A 19,272-nucleotide genomic window follows, 5' to 3' on the forward strand; every position below is an offset into this window, starting at 1 on the left:
TTATGGTAACACCAATTAAGGTAAATGAAATAAGAAAATAAGAAACGGTCTGAAAAGTTAGTAATTGAGCAATATGGAATAGAATTTAAAAATATACAGGCTCACAGGTAAACATTACATTAATCTACTTTTTGAAAAAAATTAATAAAAATCATGAGATAAATCAGTGCAAAATGAGGTTAGAAGCTTATGGGGGCTTTAAAATAAAACCTATTGGTTTGATACTTTAAAATCATGTTTAGATTTAGATTTGATAAAAAGAGTAGATAACATAGATTTAAATATAACAAAAGTAGATTTTATTAAACAAAATGTTAATTGTATGTATTCACTGGATTAGGTAGATGTTCTCAAAAATGTAAACTAAAACTCAAAGAGAATTTTGGTCCCTTAAGCCATTAACAAAAGATTAGAAAATCAACTGTTAGATTTAGAAAAACGTAGCATTAAATTTAAATGTGAGGGTCCTACAGAGTGATTGAGGGATCAATCAGTCAAGTTCGGCTCTAGCAGTCGGACGATACGGACGCGAGTCAGCGAAGTGTGCTTAGGTGGGGACAACTGACCTGTTGTCAACGGAGCTTCTCAGCTCCCGGTGTGTAAGACACCGTGCGTGGCACAGGCACTTGTTTTTCAAATAAGCGAAGAGTGGATGCGAGGCTGTCATTAAGTTAAACCTCGAGGGGTTGCCTTTATGGGCTCCTCGTAGGAGGCTTTTGATAGCTTCGTGTTTACGAAAAATACGGGTTCATCTCAGTGGGTCGACAGGGATGACACTGTAAGGCTTAGTAATTTGTATTCTAAGTCGGACAGAAACGGCCCCTGCCTCTGAGGTGAGAGAAACTTCAAGAGGATCCCTCCCTGAGAAATCAGGGAGTGAACTAGTTATGTTCACTGCCTTACGGCACTATGAGTGATATACCCCCCCAAAAAAGTGATGTCACGCAGGTGACGAATCCCTGAACGTCCAGTTGGACGAAGCCCTGAACGTTCAGACGGACGAACAACTGAACGCCAAGTCTGACGCAGTTTTAAGCGCAGAAGCCCCGCCCCCATTAGATTTCATCGAAATGAAAGCCCCCAAAGTGGACATCATCTCCACCAGCAACGATGCCGAGCCGGAGGTAGGCAAAAAAAAGAAACGACAAAGGCCTGCTACCGCTGACTCTTCAGAAGAAGAGGAAGCAAGTAAAAAATCAAAAGAGAAGGACGACAGTGGCCTCTATAAGTCAGTAGATCTACTGACTGAGCAAATCAGGCAGCTCCAAAAAGAGAGCCGCCAAAGAGAAAAACAAGCACAAGCCCAAATACAAGACCTCTTAACTCAAATGACTGAGTTAAGAAAAGAAAATCAGGCAAAGGACGAAGAAATTAAGAAATTGGTCGGCCATATAATGGCTCTGACCGAGAGGAATGAAAAAATGATGGAAACAGAAAAGAAAAGAGATGCAGAAATGTGGGTGATACACAAACCAAAGGAAACTCCACACAAGATGGAAAAAACCACTCCCTCTACGTCTGGAGGTGCAGTAAAGCCTAAGGAAAAAGCACAGGAAAAAGAAACAGAAAAAAACGATGCAGGATGGACAAAAGTCCAAAAAAAAGAAAAAGCAAAAAAAGGCACCGTTACTGATAAACCAACAAACAGTAGCGAGAATCCAAAAAAATCTTTGAGTGTTGTTGAAAAACAAACTCAAAAGATTCAAGAAAGGAACGACGAAGCGCTCACTAAAGCCGCTAAAGACACCCAGAGAAGAAGTGAGCAAAGAAAAGCCCAGAAAAACTTGGAGCCACAAAAGGTAACCCAAGTTGATAAAGAAATCAACGATGCCCCTCAGATACCTGTAGAGGTTAAAAGACCTAAACCTCCTGCGATCATACTAAAGACAGTCGCAGAACACCAAGCGATCCTGCAGAAAGCGGCTAAACAGGGTATCTTTTCTGACAATAAATTTGCCAGATCCGGCAGATCAATCGTAATAAATACGAAAGCCAGGGAAGACTACCTAGGAGTAGTTAAAATACTAGAAGAATATACACCGAAGGTAGAGTATATTGCCTACCCAATAGACAGTGAGAAACTAAAGAGGGTGATACTAAAAGGGCTTTCTGCAAGCACAAATACAGAATTAATTCTAAATGAATTAAAACAAAAAGATGTTGACGTAACAAGAGTCAGCAACATGTACTCCAAAAAAGAAGGTAAACAAATACTGCCTTTCTTCATGATCACCCTCAAAGAGGATGACATACAGAAAATAAGAAAAGCTACATGAGGGTTCGTTTCGAAGACGAACTTAAAATAACGAAGGACACCCTACAGTGCTTTAACTGTCAGGGATATTACCACAGTTCCAAGGCTTGTCACTGCAGCTCCAGATGCGTGAAGTGTGGTGAAAATCATCTCAGCAACGACTGCGAGAAGAGTAGAGAAACGGCTCCCAAATGTGCCAACTGCGATCAAGCGCACACGGCTAACTACAGAGGATGCTCAAAAGCTCCTAAAAAGAAGACCCCTGCCCCAGTAAAACCGGCGAGCAGACCAATAAAACCAACAACAACATCTACGAGCCTCAGCTACGCTCAAGCAGCTAAAACAAGCCCTGAAGAAGCAGCTCCCACAATGAATGACGCAGCCACACTCATCGCTACATTCCACACGGAGTATAACAAAAAAATGATGGAGATGATGTCCATGATGGACAGGGCTACAAAGATGATGACTGCATTCGGTGAAATAAATCGACAATGCTAGCGAACCGTACGGAGGATCTACGCATAGGGTCCTGGAATTCCGGTGGAATTTTCAAAAAACTCAACCTGTTGGATGAGATGATCAATAGATTAGAGCTCGATATCGTAGCCCTTCAAGAAACCAAATTAGTGGAAAGGAAAAAAACCAAATTCCCAGGCTACGATATCTATAGAACTGACCATAGAGCGATATCAGGAGGAACAGCCATACTAGTTAAAAAAGGCTTAGAACACGAACACATACCAACACCAGATGGACTGGTGACAATGGAAGCCACGCTAGTCAGATTAAAGGCCAACAACGAAACACTAAAAATAGTGTCAGCTTATGTCAGACCAAACGATTTGATATTCGACGAAGATTTGAGCCTAATCCTCGACACAGAAGAGCCCACAGTTATTATAGGAGACCTTAATGCGAGATCTCCCCTATGGTTCGACAGAGCAACCAATAATAATGGAAGACGACTTTGCGGCCATCTCGAAAACAGACCCAATACATACGTGATCGGACCAACAGGACCGACCTGTTTCCACGGACAACTCCCAACACATCTAGACATTGCAATCCTACACAACGTGGGTCAACAATACGAGATACAATCTCTAAATGAAGGCGATTCAACGCACAATCTAATCGTCCTGACCCTGGGTGCAATAGAACTAAACTATTTGCAGCCCCACCAAAAGAGGATTACAAACTGGTCAAACTTCAGAAGGGTTTTTAGCGAAAACATCGGTAACATCCCAACAATTAACAACATCGCAGAATTAGAAGACAGTGTAGCTAAACTAGAAATAACAATAAACAATGCTATCGATGCCAGCTCAAAAACCGAAAATACTACCCGACAAAAAGGAAGATTCGGAGATATAAGTCCCGAACTACAAAACCTAATAAAAGAAAAAAACAGAAAAAGAAGAAGAGCCTATCGCACTAGAACTATAGAAGATAAAAGGATTGCAAATGAGCTAGATAGGGAAGTTAAAAGACAACTACGAGAACATAGAAGCGAAAGCTGGGACAACTATATCCAAGAATTAGACCCAAACAAATCCGCCTTCTGGAAATTATCGAAAATACTCCGACAGGACAAGAAACCCATACCTCCCTTGCACGGAGAAAACGGGATTGTTCATACGGAGAGAGACAAAGCTGAAGTCCTAAAGGACGAATTAGAAAGGGCATGCAGAAACAACGAAAACCCCAATGAAGACATAGACTTCGAAGAAGAGGTAGAAAGAACAGCTAGAAGAATAAAGAGAAGAAAGGGTAGAATTGGTATAACTCACACATCTCCCGATGAAATCAAAGAGCTGATAAAATTATCAAATGCCAAAAAAGCCCCAGGACCTGACAACATCACAAACAGGGCACTCAAAAACCTACCCAACAAAGCTATTGTCTACATAACGAACATAGTAAACAACATGCTCAAATTAAGATATTTCCCAGACAGATGGAAGGAGGCACATATAATTATGATCAAAAAACCAGGGAAAGATGGCACTTTTCCGCAAAATTATAGACCTATCAGCTTATTATCATCAATAAGCAAGATAGCGGAAAGAGTTATATTAAAAAGACTCAATGAAGAATCGGAAGCATTAGGCACCATACCAGAAGCTCAATTTGGATTCAGAAGCGAACATTCATGCGAACTACAAGTTCTACGTTTCACAGAATTCACAACTAAAGGATACAACGAAAAAATGTACACGGCAACAGCATTTCTGGACGTCAGTAAAGCATTTGACAGGGTCTGGCATGATGGACTCATCTATAAAATGAACACCATGGGATACAGCGAGGCGATGACATGCCTCCTTGGATCATACCTAGCCAACAGAAGGTTCAGAGTTCGGACAGGGGCAACCCTGTCCGAGGTCGGGACCCTGGAGGCAGGTGTGCCTCAGGGGGCTGTTTTGTCGCCTTACTTGTACACCATCTATACGGCCGACACGCCAAAAGAACCAGGATCCCTGTTAAGTCTTTACGCTGACGATACAGCAATAGCTGTTAGCTGGAGAAATCCAAACCATGCAGCTAATCATCTGCAGAGAGCACTCAACAGATTCGTAAGATGGTGCATCAAATGGAAAATAGCCATAAACCCAGATAAAACACAGGCTGTAATGTTTAGTCACAGAAAAAGTGTACCGAATCAAGAACTAACAATTGGAAACACCCCAGTACAATGGACAAATGAGGCCAAATACCTAGGAGTGTTACTCGACAAAAAGCTTACATTTACGCAGCACATAAATCAGCAAACGTATAGAGCCAAAGCGCTGAAAAGTCAGCTCTCATCGCTAATTGGCAGAAGAAGCAAGTTAAGGTTCAAAACCAAAATTAGGATGGCGAATAGCATTATCCTACCAGTCCTCTCGTATGCCTCCGCTGCGTGGGGACACACCTGTAAAACTAACAGGAAGAAAATACAAACAGCGCAAAATCAACTAATAAGAGACGCACTGAATCTGCCAAGATATGTACCTCTGAGAAATTTATACAGAGACTCAGGACAAACAAGGATCCTACACACAATGGACAAAAAGGCATACGAACTTTTCAATGGACTAAATAACCACCCAAGTAGCATGTTGAGAGAGCTGACAAACTACAACGCAAACACCAGGACGGTACACAGAAGACCTAAACAGCAAATAGCCGGATATAGGGTCCCAAACTAATAAATGAAGAATGAGATGGTCGCAAAGGCGTCTAAACAAAAGAATGCAGTCATCAGAAAACAACCACCAAAAAAATCCTTCTCTTTTAGGACTCTGGCGAGAGGATACAGGTGCCAAGGCACTTAGATAAGGACACTATACACCGGGGTGTGTGGAGGCCGTATACACCCTGCAATGCACACCCCAACCCACCCACACAATTTAGCATGTAAGAAATAAAAGGGTAAGAATTGTGCCGGCATTTTAAAGTCCCCAGAAGACCCCACAAAAAAAAAAAAAAAAAAAAAAAATCGGTTGTTTTCTCTTAAATTCAGTTAGTTTTTAGTCAATTTTAATCATTAAACGTTTTAACGTAAACTCACTTTAATTCTCCATATAGAAGACCCTTCAGGCCTTCTATATACCGCTGATGCGGAATAGGCCCTTAAGGCGGATCAAGTGATACTGATCCTCTCGCGACACCCGAGCACTGAGGTCATATGCGGCAAACATGGGCTCAGTGGCCGGACCCACATCGGACACCCAGCCGGCGAGGAGAACAAAATTTACTTTTGCCAAATCGGCGGCTGAGTGATCGAGCACACACTCTTTCCGAACATGAAGTCGACAGCTCAGGCTGTCGACTCCATGGACGGAACACACGCTACTTTTTCTTTTTGTTTTAGGGACTCAAGTCCCGAAGTGCAGTTAGAGTAAAATCTATAGAGTCAGTAAAGTAATTAGGGAGAAAAGCCTAGATGTGGCTACCCCTACAGTTAGGTGGCATAACCACAATAATTAAAAACGGGAGTGGTCTCATTACCCAAGGCAACTCTAGTAACTTTCAAGATCATAAGCCTCCTCACGTATGTCACACGATGAGGAGGGGTGGTGGAAAAACCTGGGGGTCAGATAGGTACCACTTCGACTAGCGAAGTGTGACCGGTTTGATCTTCGGACATGTGGATCCCATGCTTAGTATGGTATACACATGTTCCTAGAGGTTGGGTTGATCGCTTAGCGTGATTGTGTGTGTGTGTACAGAGTGATTGAGCAATTTGGTTATAGTTGAAAAACCTGATAAAACATTAAGGATTAGTTTGGATCCTAAAGATTTAAACCAAGCACTTAAAAAGGAATATTGTTTAATACCTACTACTGAAGAGATATGCAGTAAGTTAAAAAACAAATGTTATTTTTCTATGTTAGACTTTATAGAGGAATTTTATCAAGTTCAGCTTGATGAGAGGTCCAGTAGAGTTTGTGCATTTGGAACTCCTTTTTTAATTTGGAAATTTTATAGACTTTCATTCGGACTAAATATTGCTCCTGAATTTTATTTTTAAGAATTAGCTTAAAAAACTTTGATGATAGTGATGGATGTCTCATTTATTTCGATGATCTTTTAATATTTGTAGATAGTTTCAAAAAATATAATAGAATCCTTAATAAAGTATTAAGACATGCTAGAAATATTTGAGTACAATTTAATCCTAATAAGATACAATCTAGAATGTCTGAAGTAAAATCTTTGGGAAATACATTCGATAAAGATGGTATAAGATCTGACTTAGATAAAGTTAAAGCTCTTGTAAATTTAAAAGAAAACGATAATAAAAAAGAGTGTCAAAGCATAGTGGGCATGATAAGTTACCATCACAATTTTATACCAAAATTGTAGGATGTGCCAGCTCCATTACAAGAATTATTAAAAAGAATACAGTTTGGATGTGGACTAGAAGTCATACAGACTTATTTAATTTAATAAAAAAGGTAATTTGCTCATCAACAGTTCTTGCAAATTTTGATGAAAATAATCCAACAATAATACAAACAGATTTAAGTCAAAATGGTGTTGGATGTGCATTATTATAAAATCTTAAACCTGTATCTTTTGCTTCTAGATCTTTAACCGATTATGAAACCAGATTTAGCCAGATTAAAAAGTAACTAATTGCAATCCTATTTTCATGTACTAAATTTCATAATTATATTTGTGGTAGAGAAGTTACAGTGGGTGATCAAATTATTATGATCACCTAAAAAAATTTTGTATTTTGCTGTTTAATAAAGAATAAAACTGCATATAAGCGTCAAATAATGTGAATATAATATAAAAAATAGATCATAGACACGGCCTTCTACAAAATTTTAAAATATTTTTTTCTTTGATCTTAAATAACAATTTTTTTTTAATATTTTGTGTGACCTCCTTTACCTTCGATGACAGCTTTGATCCTCCTTGGCATGCTTTGAGTGTTTCTCAGGCAGTCTTCTTTTATTTTGTTTCTGTGCCAGGTGGCAATAAGTCTCTCAATTAACTGCTGCTTATTTGTGACAGTTTCCTGGGCAATCCCCCTCATCATAAGCTCCCATAGATTTTCGAGGGGATTGAGGTCTGAGAAATTACCTGGCCACTTCAGTACTTTAATTTTCTTTTTTCTCAGGTACGATGTCACTGTTTTTGCCTTATGGAACGGTGCTGAATTGTGCATAAAGGTAAAATCCTCCGATTCGTCAAACCAGTTTTTGATTTGTGGCATGAGCTTTCTTTGCAGAACTTCAATATACTGATGTTAATTCATCATTCCATTCACAATGTACACTCGCCTTCGGAAGAAGGCCTACTTATCCATGAGTATCTTCACTGTAGACTCATCGAAGAAACAAACCTGTGAATAAAAAAAACTATAAGATATTTTTTTAAGGATAAAAACAGTCGTTATAGGGATTTAAACTTTAGTAGTGACGTAATTTACCTTATTTCAATCCTCAATTGTCCAATTTTGGTGTTCTTTGGCCCATTTTAGTCTCTTTTTCATCATTGCGATGCTGAACTTTGGGTTTTTAGCAGGGCGACATGATTTGAAACCTTGCTTAGCAAGCCTTCTGCGGACTGTCAGAAACCCCAGCTTCACGAATAAGTTCCGTAAGGATTCTTCTTGCCTTCTTTTTATTGTTTACGAAGATATATCTCATTTTTCTTTCGTCTCTGACACGCTTTCGACCACATTTTTGGGCACGCTGTTGAGTCAGGGGTTTGTTGGTATCAATTTTTTTCTTGATATTGCTCACTGTTGCTTGCACTACTTGGCATTGTTGAGCTATCTGACGTTGGGAAGGAAAGCTTTTTATTTAATAAAAGTGTCTTTATCTCCACCATTTTACATACAGGGACATCTTTAGCCTTACCCATTATGATTTTCTTCTCAAAAATCGAAATGTTTTGAAAATGTCTTTAAAATTAAAATTTATAGTTTTTTTTACTCACAATTACCACTAATACATTAATAAAACATACTACAAAGATAAAATGATACTAATCTTTCAAAAACAATACAAAAACATAAAAATTCAGTTGTAAATTCCAAGCGCAAATTCACCACAATGTGTATGTTGTCACGTAATTTGACACAATTGACCATTCTAGAGCTGTAAACGTCAAAAAAGTAATGTTATTAGTGACAAAATATATTGGCATACCTTAAATTGTATAGCAGCATATGATTTTATTATAAAATTTTTGAACAAATTAGAAAAACTTAAACTTTTGTGACTGATCATAATAATTTGATCCACCCACTGTAAGGTTTTCACAGATCATATGTCATTGATTTCGATAATGAAGAAAGGCATAGCAGAAGTAGACTCTCCTAAAATAGATTACAACGTATGAAGGTGAAATTATTAAAATATGACTTAACTGTAGAATATATGCCAGGTAAGGAAATGCTAATAGCTAAATTGTTGTCTAAAAATTTTTTGAAGGAAAAGGGAAGAAGATGATGCGTTTGTAACGGAAATATTGCATACATTAAATACAACAGAAAAAATGAGAGGAGAATTTATAACTAAAACTAAACAGGAAACTTCAAATAATTAGAGATTTTTGTAAAAAAGGGTGGCCGTCATGCGCATTGATGGTACTTTATATGGTAAAAGATTATTTTTATATCGTCGGTATACTGCGAAAACCAGGTAAATGTCGGAACACCGAAATCGAGAAACAACGTTTTTAAAGTTTAGTTTTTTATTGTGAATTAAGCAGTCAGCTTGTTTTTGATATTAGGTATGCTAGTGAAAGATGCATATATCTGAAATGATATTCTGTCATTAGTTTGAAAAAGTTAAGACACCTATCTGACATCCTAAATTTAAGTTGGAAATGCTATCACTTACCTGGTTTTACCTATAAATCTAAATAAATCAATTACTGTTCAAATAGCATATTTAACACAAATATAATAAACCAAGTATAATATTTTAAAGTTTTGTGATCGAGATATGAGGCTTTTACTAGGTAATAGCAATGTTTTAAAGTATTAGTCGATATTTATGACATTTAACTGGTTTTCCCTGAAAATTTTATTAACAGCTGTTTGTAGTTATAGTTATTATTGATATGAATGATAGGCAGTTTTATAGAAAAAAAAAATTATTTCGAATATAATAATAACAATATTATTATTATTATTATTAGCCTTTCTCGTCCGATTCGTCACTGAAAGCAGGCTCTGGCAAGATGTCTGTTACATCATTTCCCGTTTTCAAATAACGATACCACCCGTTATATTCCTCCGGTATCACTCCCTTATCACATAGCTGTACCAAATCTCTCTTTTTTGCTATGCTAATTGGCAAATGTGCATCATAAAGTCGCTTAAGTTCTTCGAGATTTCTTGTATTAGTTAAATCAATAAAATTTGGCATGCTTTTTTCTTGTTGACTGTCGTGCAGTATCAGTAAGGATATAAATGAAGCTTGTTGATATGTCATAATTAAAATAGATTCTGTTTGTCTCTCCTTTCAATTATAAAAGTCGTAGTATTTAAATTCTTTACATTTGTATGGTTCTATACATACTTTTTTTATCGTCTACCTTCATATTTTTAGTTCTTCTTGTATTTTGAAAAATAGACAAGTAATCTGGCAACCCATAGTGTTTTTTCTGTGTTTTTTAGTGGTTTCGATACTACTATGCATAGAGTCAACTTCCATATAGGAATGCCCAGACGCTAAAAATTTATGTTCAGTAATATTTAAATGGTCTATGTTTTAAACAGCCCATAATAGTAAGGCTGCAATATGCTAATTACGATTCTGTCCTCCGCAGGTATCAGAAAATAAACTTATTTCACTTACATATTCTGGAACACATTTTAATAAGTAGGGGAGTATAATGCTTCCTATTTCAGAAGTTCCTCGTCTACCGTTAATTTCTAACCAGGCAAAACAGTAAGCTGCATTTGGTAATGCGGCTTCATATACACACAAATTTAAGACGCATAATTTTCGAGAATAATATAGTTGTCCAGTCAATCCACTTGGAATCTGTAGTCCGGCGGCCTGTAGATCGAAAGTAATTGAAACAAAATTATGTTGTCATTTTATTTTTCAAGATTACATACTTCTCTTCTTTTCTGATGTTCTCTGTAACTGTCTTCTAAATCCGATTTGTCAGTTGGATTAGCCCTATCATATTTATTACAAACTAAACATTGATCTTTTTTAGCAACAAAAAGCTTAAATTATAGTCGTTAGAAAATATTCTTTGATATGTAATTTCGCTAACACCTTCCAGTTTCTTCTGCTCACAGTCATTTATATAAAGTTGGTACATTTTTCTTATACTTAAATTTTTGTCCAAATATCTACACTTTGAACTTTGGCGAATATAATGTGGGCCCATGGTTGGAAAAGACTTAATATGAGCCTTCACGATTTTTCTGGTTTTACTGCTTGTTTTATTTGGCGGTGTATGCTTGCTTCTTTTATCCGTATTTGCATAACAGCCTAGAATATTAGTTTTTCTTACAACATCTTGTATTAACGACGCTGATATACAAAGTGTCTTACAAAAAAATTTCTCACGTACCTGTATGTCTTGACCATTCAAAGAAAAGTAACACTTTTTGGAAAATGCACGGGGTTTTTTAAACTTTGACGAACTGCAACGACTCTCTTTGGTGGCTCTGTTTTAATACCTGCAATAAGAAAATGTTTCTCGCCTATATAATCTAACTTTCAATAATTACGACATAGTCTTTGTCTGCAATTTTCGCTGAAATAACTGGCACATTTGTAAAAGCACTCTGAACAATTAACTGGTTTTGGCAATTTTGCTGGTCTATTCTTTTTTCTGTAGCATTTATGTTATTTCTTATAGATTCGTTGGTCTTTCTTTCCTGCCTTGATGTTCTAGCACTTCTTCTCAAATAATCCATTTCAAGTGCCAACAATCTTCTCTTCAGGTCTGCATTAATTATCCATACTTCAAAGCCATAACAAAGAACTGATTCAACCATGGTTTGCCTATTCTTTATATGTTCCTCTTGGAAATGTTGCAATCCCACCATAAGGAGTTCAGAAATCCTACAATTTTACGTCCCTGATTAATTTATTGGTTAATTTCGGTTTCTCCCAAGCCGTTCTTAGCAATTAGTGAACCTAAATATTTAAATTTTTACTTGTTTGATTTCCACGTCCTCGTCTATCAATACTTCAAACCTTGCATCTTAATTGATAACTAAATTTTCTATTTTCTTCATGCTGACTTGTAACCCCCATTTTACATATTCTCTGTATAGACGCTTTATCATAAACTCTAGATCATAAAAATCTTGAGCTAGGACGACTTGGTCACCCGCAAAGTTCAGGGAGAACAGTACGTCATTTCGTATGGGATTCCCGTTCCCTGGCAGTGGTTTTTCCAATTTTGGAGGGCTGCCTTAATATATAAATTAAACAGTAAGGGTGACATACTGCATCCTTGTATTAGTCCTTTAGTTACTTTTATTGGCTCTGATAGTCTATTTCCGATTTTTAGGTAAGTAGTGTTATCCCTGTATACTTCTGTGATTATTCCTAAAAGGTATGGACTAATGTCGAGTTGTTATCTTCTTCTTCTTCAGGTACCATCTCCGCTACGGAGGTTGGCAATCATCATAGCTATTTTAATTTTTGAGGCAGTAGCTCTAAAAAGTTGTTTTGAGCTGCATCCAAACCATTCTCTCAGGTTCTTGAGCAATGAAATTCGTCTTCTTCCGATGCTTCTTCTGCCATCTATCTTTCCTTGCATTATAAGTCGCAGGATGTCATACTTCTCGCCCCGCATCACATGTCCGAGATACTGTAGCTTTCTTTCTTTATTTGTTAGTTCAACTTCCTTCTCTTTACCTATACTTCTCAGTACTTCATTGTTCGTAACTCTATCTACCCAGGAAAGCCTCATAATTCTTCTATAGGTCCACATTTCAAAGGCGTTAAGTCGTCTCATTGTGTCTAGATTTAACGTCCATGATTCCACTCCATAGTATAGTACACTGTATACGTAACATTTTGTTAGGCGTACTTTAAGAGCTAATGTTAAATCTTTGCCACATAGGACCTTTTTCATTTTCATAAAATTAGAACGTGCTTTTTCGATTCTGACTTTAATTTCTGCAGTGTAGTCATTATTTTCTGTTATAAGCGTTCCTAGGTAAGTGTACTTTTTTACTCTTTCGATATGCTGGCCTTCTACTGTCAAGATTTCGTTAGTATTATGGTTGTTTTTACAAATTTTCATAAACTTCGTCTTTTTGATATTGAGCGAGAGTCCGTACTCCCTACTACACATTACTATTTTACTTATGAGTCTTTCCAGGTCTTGTAAACTATCGGCTATTATTACTGTATCATCTGCATATCTGATGTTGTTAACTAAGACTCCATTTAATCTTATGCCGACTGTTTCATTTTCCAGAGTTTCTCGAATTACCTCTTCAGAATAAGCGTTAAATAATAGAGCTGATAGTATGCAGCCTTGTCTGACTCCTCTCTTTATTTCCATTTCTTCAGATACCTCTTTTTCAATTCGTACTATTGCTCGCTGATTGTAAGAAAGGTTTGTTATTGGCCTTAAATCTCTTTCATCTAGGTTTTTATTTTTTAGAATTTCCATGAGTCGGTCATGTTTTACTTTATCAAACGCTTTATTGTAGTCTATAAAACAGACGTAAAGAGGACGGTTAACATCCAAACATCTCTGTGTCAGCACGTTGAACGAGAATAGTGCCTCTCTGGTACCCATCCCATTGCGGAACCTATATTGTGTGTCACTAATATCCAGCTCCAGTTTAGTGTGAATTCTGGCGTGGATAATTTTCAAGAGAATTTTCAAGGTATGTGATATTAAGCTTATGGTTCGATAGTCACTGCACTCTTTGGCATTCACTTTCTTTGGCAAACACACAAATGCTGATGTCAACATTTCTCTAGGGATGATTCCCGTAGTATAGATAACGTTGAACACTTCTACTATTATGTCTAGGTTTTTCTCGTTCACCAACTTTAATAGCTCCCTTGGTAATTTATCTGGACCAGCAGATTTATTGGTTTTCATTGAGTTTAATGCCTGACTAACCTCTGATTTGGGTATCTCTGGGCCTACATCTCCCGTTTGGCCATTTACAGATGTACTAGCTTCTCTCTGGTCATGAAATAATTTCTCGATGTACTCTTTCCATCGTCGTAGTTTCTGTTCTGTCTCCAATATAATCTTTCCATTTTTGTCGAGCAATATATTCGAGGTTCTTCTACTTTCTACTCCGGCTAGTTATTTGACTTTTTTTATGTAGATTAAAGTTATCATATCTGTTTTGCAGTTCTTCTATTTCTTTACATTTTTCAGAGAAGTAGGTTTCTTTAGCCTCCCTAATTTTTCTATTTGGTTTTGAAGCTGTTCATAGCGGATCGTATTGATGGTTTTGTATTTTCTCCTTTCATTCATCAACTCTAGAATTTCCTCGGTCATCCATTATTTTTTCTTACATTTGGTTGTTGTAAGTACTTTCTTACTTGGCTCCAATATAGAGGTTTTGAACTGCTGTTTTGAATTGCCACTGCTGTTCTACGTTGCAATTATTTCTTGGGTTTCTATCTAGATTTGTGTTGATTTCGTGTTTCAGATTTTCTTTTGTTTCTTCTGACTTTAGTTTCTGTATGTTAAGTTTATTGTTGTTGCGGCTCTTTTGCGTCTTTTTTAGTTGAAGTTGAAACCTAGCAATAAGAAGACTGTGATCAGAGGATACATCTGCTCTTGGATATGCCTTTACTGCCTGAATTGAGTTTCGATATCTGTGTTTTATTAGGATGTAATCAATTTGATTTCTGACGATTTTGTTGTCTTTGTCAGCTAGCGATTTCTATGTATAAAGGCGTCGCTTGGGTAATTTAAAAAATTAATTTGCGGCTATAACATTATGCTCCTGGCAAAATTCTATTAGGCGATCTCCTCTGTCGTTGCGTTCACCAAGCTCATATGGTCCTACATTAGGGTAACACTTTCCTTCGCCAATTTTTGCATTGATCCCATGATCACTGTTATATCTCTAGATGCTGTGAGATGTAATGGTTTTTGAAGTTCGCTATAAAAGTTTTCTATTTCTTCTTCATTTTTGTCAGCAGTTGGCGCATAAATCTGAATTAAGTTCATTTTTCCATGGGTTGTCAATATCTGTAGCATTATAATTCTTTTGCACATCGGAACGAAGCCTGTTACTGATCTCGGTACTTTTTCACTGAGGATCATAGCAACTCCATATCTGTGTTGAGTGTCGCTGCTTCCAGAGTAATAAATTCGTCCATTGTCTGTATTGAGTTCACCAGAGCTGATCCATCTTGTATCGCTTATTCCTAATATATCAATCTCCAGTCGCAACATCTCTTGCTGTATATTCCTGTTTCCCAGGTTCATACATACTTCTAACGTTCCATGTAGCGATTTTCCAGATGGATTTGTATATATTTAGTGAACAGGGATTTCGCTGGCGAGTTGTTGTAGCTTGCCACAATTTAAGTCTTGGAACTGTATCGCCTTAAAAAAAATTTGTCAGTGCCAAATAATACATTGTTAAAATTTGTTTAAATAAAATAATTAAAATAAATTTAAATAACTGTTAGCCTGGGCGACCTCTTGTAACTTATTTTGGAGTATCTAATAAAAGTGATTATGCAAAAAAATCTCATGAAAATATTTTTCCCAACGAACCCGAGCTTTTTGTCTTGTCTAAATGGAATATAACCACAATATTTGAAAAGACGTCTATTTTGTTTTGTTTTTCATACAAATAAATGTATTTTTAATAATATTTATATCCCATTAAAAAAGTACTCGTTTTTGATAGACTACGTTTGTTCAATTGTAATATGTATGTAGGTATTACATAAAACTATAATGAATACATTTTTCGTGGGTTGGTATTGTAATTTTTTTTATATTTTTTGCTTATATCATCACAATAAGTATAATTTACAATATTTTACTTTTCTAGTGTTTCTTCTGTCATTTTCCGCCGCATCATGTATAACCTGGTCATCAACATCTATTCCAAAATTGATGAGCAATGAAACCAGCCCGTTTGGTAGACCAATTGATGTTGACGAAAGCGCTTGGATAACATCAAGTCTTACCTTAGGATCGGCTGTCGGAACTTCCATTTTTTGCTACCTCGCTAACCGTATAGGAAGGAAACCAACTTTACTTACTTCTGGTTTTATATTATTACTAAGTAATATACTAATAGCTTTTGGAAATATCATAGAAATATTTTATATAGCTAGATTTTTATCTGGGGTAGCCGTTACTGGTACAATTTTTATAGTTCCTATATACTTAATGGAAATAGTTCATAAATCTAAAAGAATTGTACAATCTTCTTTAATTAGTATTTCTACCTGTTCAGGTCTGTTGTTTTCTAACGTAGTTGGATTATTTGCAACAATAACTACTTTAAATTTAATAATAGCTGTCAATTTAGTTTTATTTTTAGTTTTATTTAAATTGTCAGCCAAAGAATCTGAAGTATTTAATAAAACAAAAGAAAATTTTCTTGATAAAAAGGTGTTTGTTGAAGGAGAAGTTGAACTAAAACATGTGAAAGAATTGTTTATTGAAATTCCTACAAAAACAGAAAAAGACGAAAACGTTAATCTTTTTAGCATTTACAAATCTATGGCTTTGAGAAAGGCTTTTTTTACAGTTAATACCTTATTAATTCTTCAACAGTTAACTGGCATTGATGTAGTTTTATTTTACGGAGTCCAACTTACAAGAAAGCTCAGTTCCGCTATAACACCTGAAATGGCAGTTAATATTCTCGGTGTATTTCATCTTCTTAGTTCTTTTATACTGCCCGTGATTGGTCCAAAATTTAATAACAAAACGTTGTTACTAATATCTGGAGTAGGAATGGTGATTTCTCAATTGCTGTTAACTATTTTTAGTTATCTGCAAACTCTCTACACTTTTCCAGTATATCTAAACTTGCTTCCATTAATACTGCTAATTTCCTATATTATTAGTTATAATTCAGGTTTTGGAGCTTTACCTTTTATCTTTCTGGGAGAAATGTTCCCACCAAATGCAAAATTTCTGGCTACATCTGTAACTGGAACTTTGTATTGGATCGTGGCTTTTATGATAACGAAAAACTTTCAATTAATGTTGAGTTTAATAGGTTTATATGGATATTTTTTATTCTGTTCATTTTGTTGCATTCTAGGCACATTATTTTCAAAATATTATCTTATTGAGACAAAGAATAAAACATTAGAAGAAATACAAATGGAATTCGATAAGTAGACTATGGAAAGCATAATAGACTTGATTTACACTTTAGTTAAATAACGAAACGAAATCCGAAGATTTCTAATTGTCGAAACCAAAATTCAGATTTCTGCTTTAATCTGTGCCTTCTAAGAATTGCAAGGCAAAACAGACATTGATAAAGATGTAATTAGAGACATGTGGAATCTAAAATTGCATTCCACAAAATATCTCCGCATCTAAGCAAAAATCCTTAGCGAATTGGTTTCATAAAGAGTATACCGAAATAAAGGGCAAGACAGTTAAGATTTGATTTCTCGTACAGTGCGTTTGTGTATCCGCTTTTACGTATTTTATACTAAAAGGAATCTTCGGAGCGGCTATTCACAAACGCTCTGAACGTGAAAACAATCTTTCCTGTCGTAGTAGAAGCAACACTAAAATGGCTTCGATATGGACGCAATACCGACATCTGGTAATAAATCAAGACACGAAATCCGAAGATTTGAAATCTTCGGATATAAGAAATCCTGCTTTAATATGTGCCTTCCAAGAATTGCAAGGCAAAACAGACGTTGATAAAGATGTAACTAGAGACATGGGGAATCTAAAATTGCATTCCACAACTGTCTGTTTTGCCTTGCAATTCTAGAGACATGGGGAATCTAAAATTGCATTAAACAACTGTCTGTTTTGTCTTGCAATTCTTAGAAGGCACAGATTAAAGCAGAAATCCGGTTTCGTTTCGTTATTTATCATCAGATGTCGCTATTGCGTCCATATCGAAGCCATTTTAGTGTTGCTTCTACTACGACAGGAAAGATTGTTTTCACGTTCAGAGCGTATGTGAATATCCGCTCCGAAGATTCCTTTTAGGACGAAGTACGTATAAGCGGATACACAAACGCACTGTACGTGAAATCAAATCTTAACTGTCTTTTCTTTTAGTTAAATAGTTTATATTTTTTTTGTGACTATTTAGTTGTTTTTGTTATTACTGAGGACTTTTAGCGTATTTTTATATAAGACATACGTTTGAACAATTGTATTCAGTATTATGTAGAGACTAAGAGTGTATATATATATATATATATATATTATATATATATATATATATATATATATATATATATATATATATTATATATATATATATATATATATATATATATATATATATATATATATATATATATATATATATATATGTGTATATATAAGTTGTACATATTGTAAAATATAAAGTAGTTTATAAAAATATATGTAATTTATTTTTGTTAAAGTTAATCACTTTATAGTAATTTAATAAATGAAAAGAGTTATACAGACTTATTTTATTTTACTCATTATCATTTAAAGGGTGTACAGTCACCTTCTTCTTCTTCCTCCTTAGTGTTTCCGTTTTCAGAACTCGCTGTTCCTTACTCTTCTTCTCCACTCATTTCTGTCCATCGTGTCTTCTTTACCTAAACTTTTCCCTATCAAGTCCTTCGCCATAGAGTTCTTCTATTTTCTCCTCAGCTTTCCTCTACCTCTTTTTACATATTCTAACAGCTCTATCATTTGTCCCAAATAGTTTTTATTTCTACGTCTGACGTCATTTAACCATTGCCATATTTGTTTTTGAAACTTTTTTGAGACTGTAGTCACCCCGACTTTTTACCTAATCTGAATCTTCTTTACAGCCCACACTTCATCGCCGTATACCAACGCAGCCCTCACCAATATTTTGTATATCTGCCCTTTTAGCCGTTCCTCGATTTTTTGATCGCAGAATTGCCTCGTTTATTCACTTCCACTTAAACCAACTAGATTGTATTCAGTGAGCAATTTCTCAATCTACGGCTCCATTTTTCGTTATGTAGGAGCCAAATTATTTGATTCCTACCACCCGATCTAGTTTTTTTTTAGGCCAATTAATGATATACTCCCTTTTCTCCTAAACAGATATACTCCTTTTTTGACTTGCTAACTTTAAGTCATCCCTCTTCAATAGCCCTCCAACCCTCAAACTTCTCCTTTAATATTTCTTTGCTCTCCTATACTAACACGATATCATCAGCAAAGAGCATTAACCAAGAAGACTTCTCTCTTAGCTTCTTTGTCAACACATCCATAGCAGGATTAAACAGGTAGGGACTTAGTAAAGAGCCTTGATGCAAACCAATCGTCAGTGAAAAATTTTTGGTCAATCCAACACTTACTTTAATGTACGATCCGTCATATATATATATATATATATATATATATATTTATAT

At 35.8% G+C, this 19,272-nt stretch overlaps 1 protein-coding gene across 2 annotated transcripts in view; it reads left to right on the forward strand.

Moving 5' to 3' along the window:
- Positions 1 to 18,086, forward strand: part of LOC140435601 (facilitated trehalose transporter Tret1-like) — a 45,353-nt gene extending 27,267 nt beyond the window's left edge. For both annotated transcript variants that reach the window (XM_072524346.1, XM_072524345.1), the window contains exon 2: positions 15,741 to 18,086. In XM_072524346.1, coding sequence (XP_072380447.1) covers positions 15,741 to 17,050 — 1,310 coding nt within the window. In that variant the 3' untranslated portion in view covers positions 17,051 to 18,086. The remainder of the gene's footprint in view (positions 1 to 15,740) is intronic.
- The last annotated feature ends 1,186 nt before the right edge of the window (positions 18,087 to 19,272 follow it).

The sequence above is a fragment of the Diabrotica undecimpunctata genome, chromosome 3 (genome assembly GCF_040954645.1).
Source record: "Diabrotica undecimpunctata isolate CICGRU chromosome 3, icDiaUnde3, whole genome shotgun sequence".
NCBI lineage: Eukaryota > Metazoa > Arthropoda > Insecta > Coleoptera > Chrysomelidae > Diabrotica > Diabrotica undecimpunctata.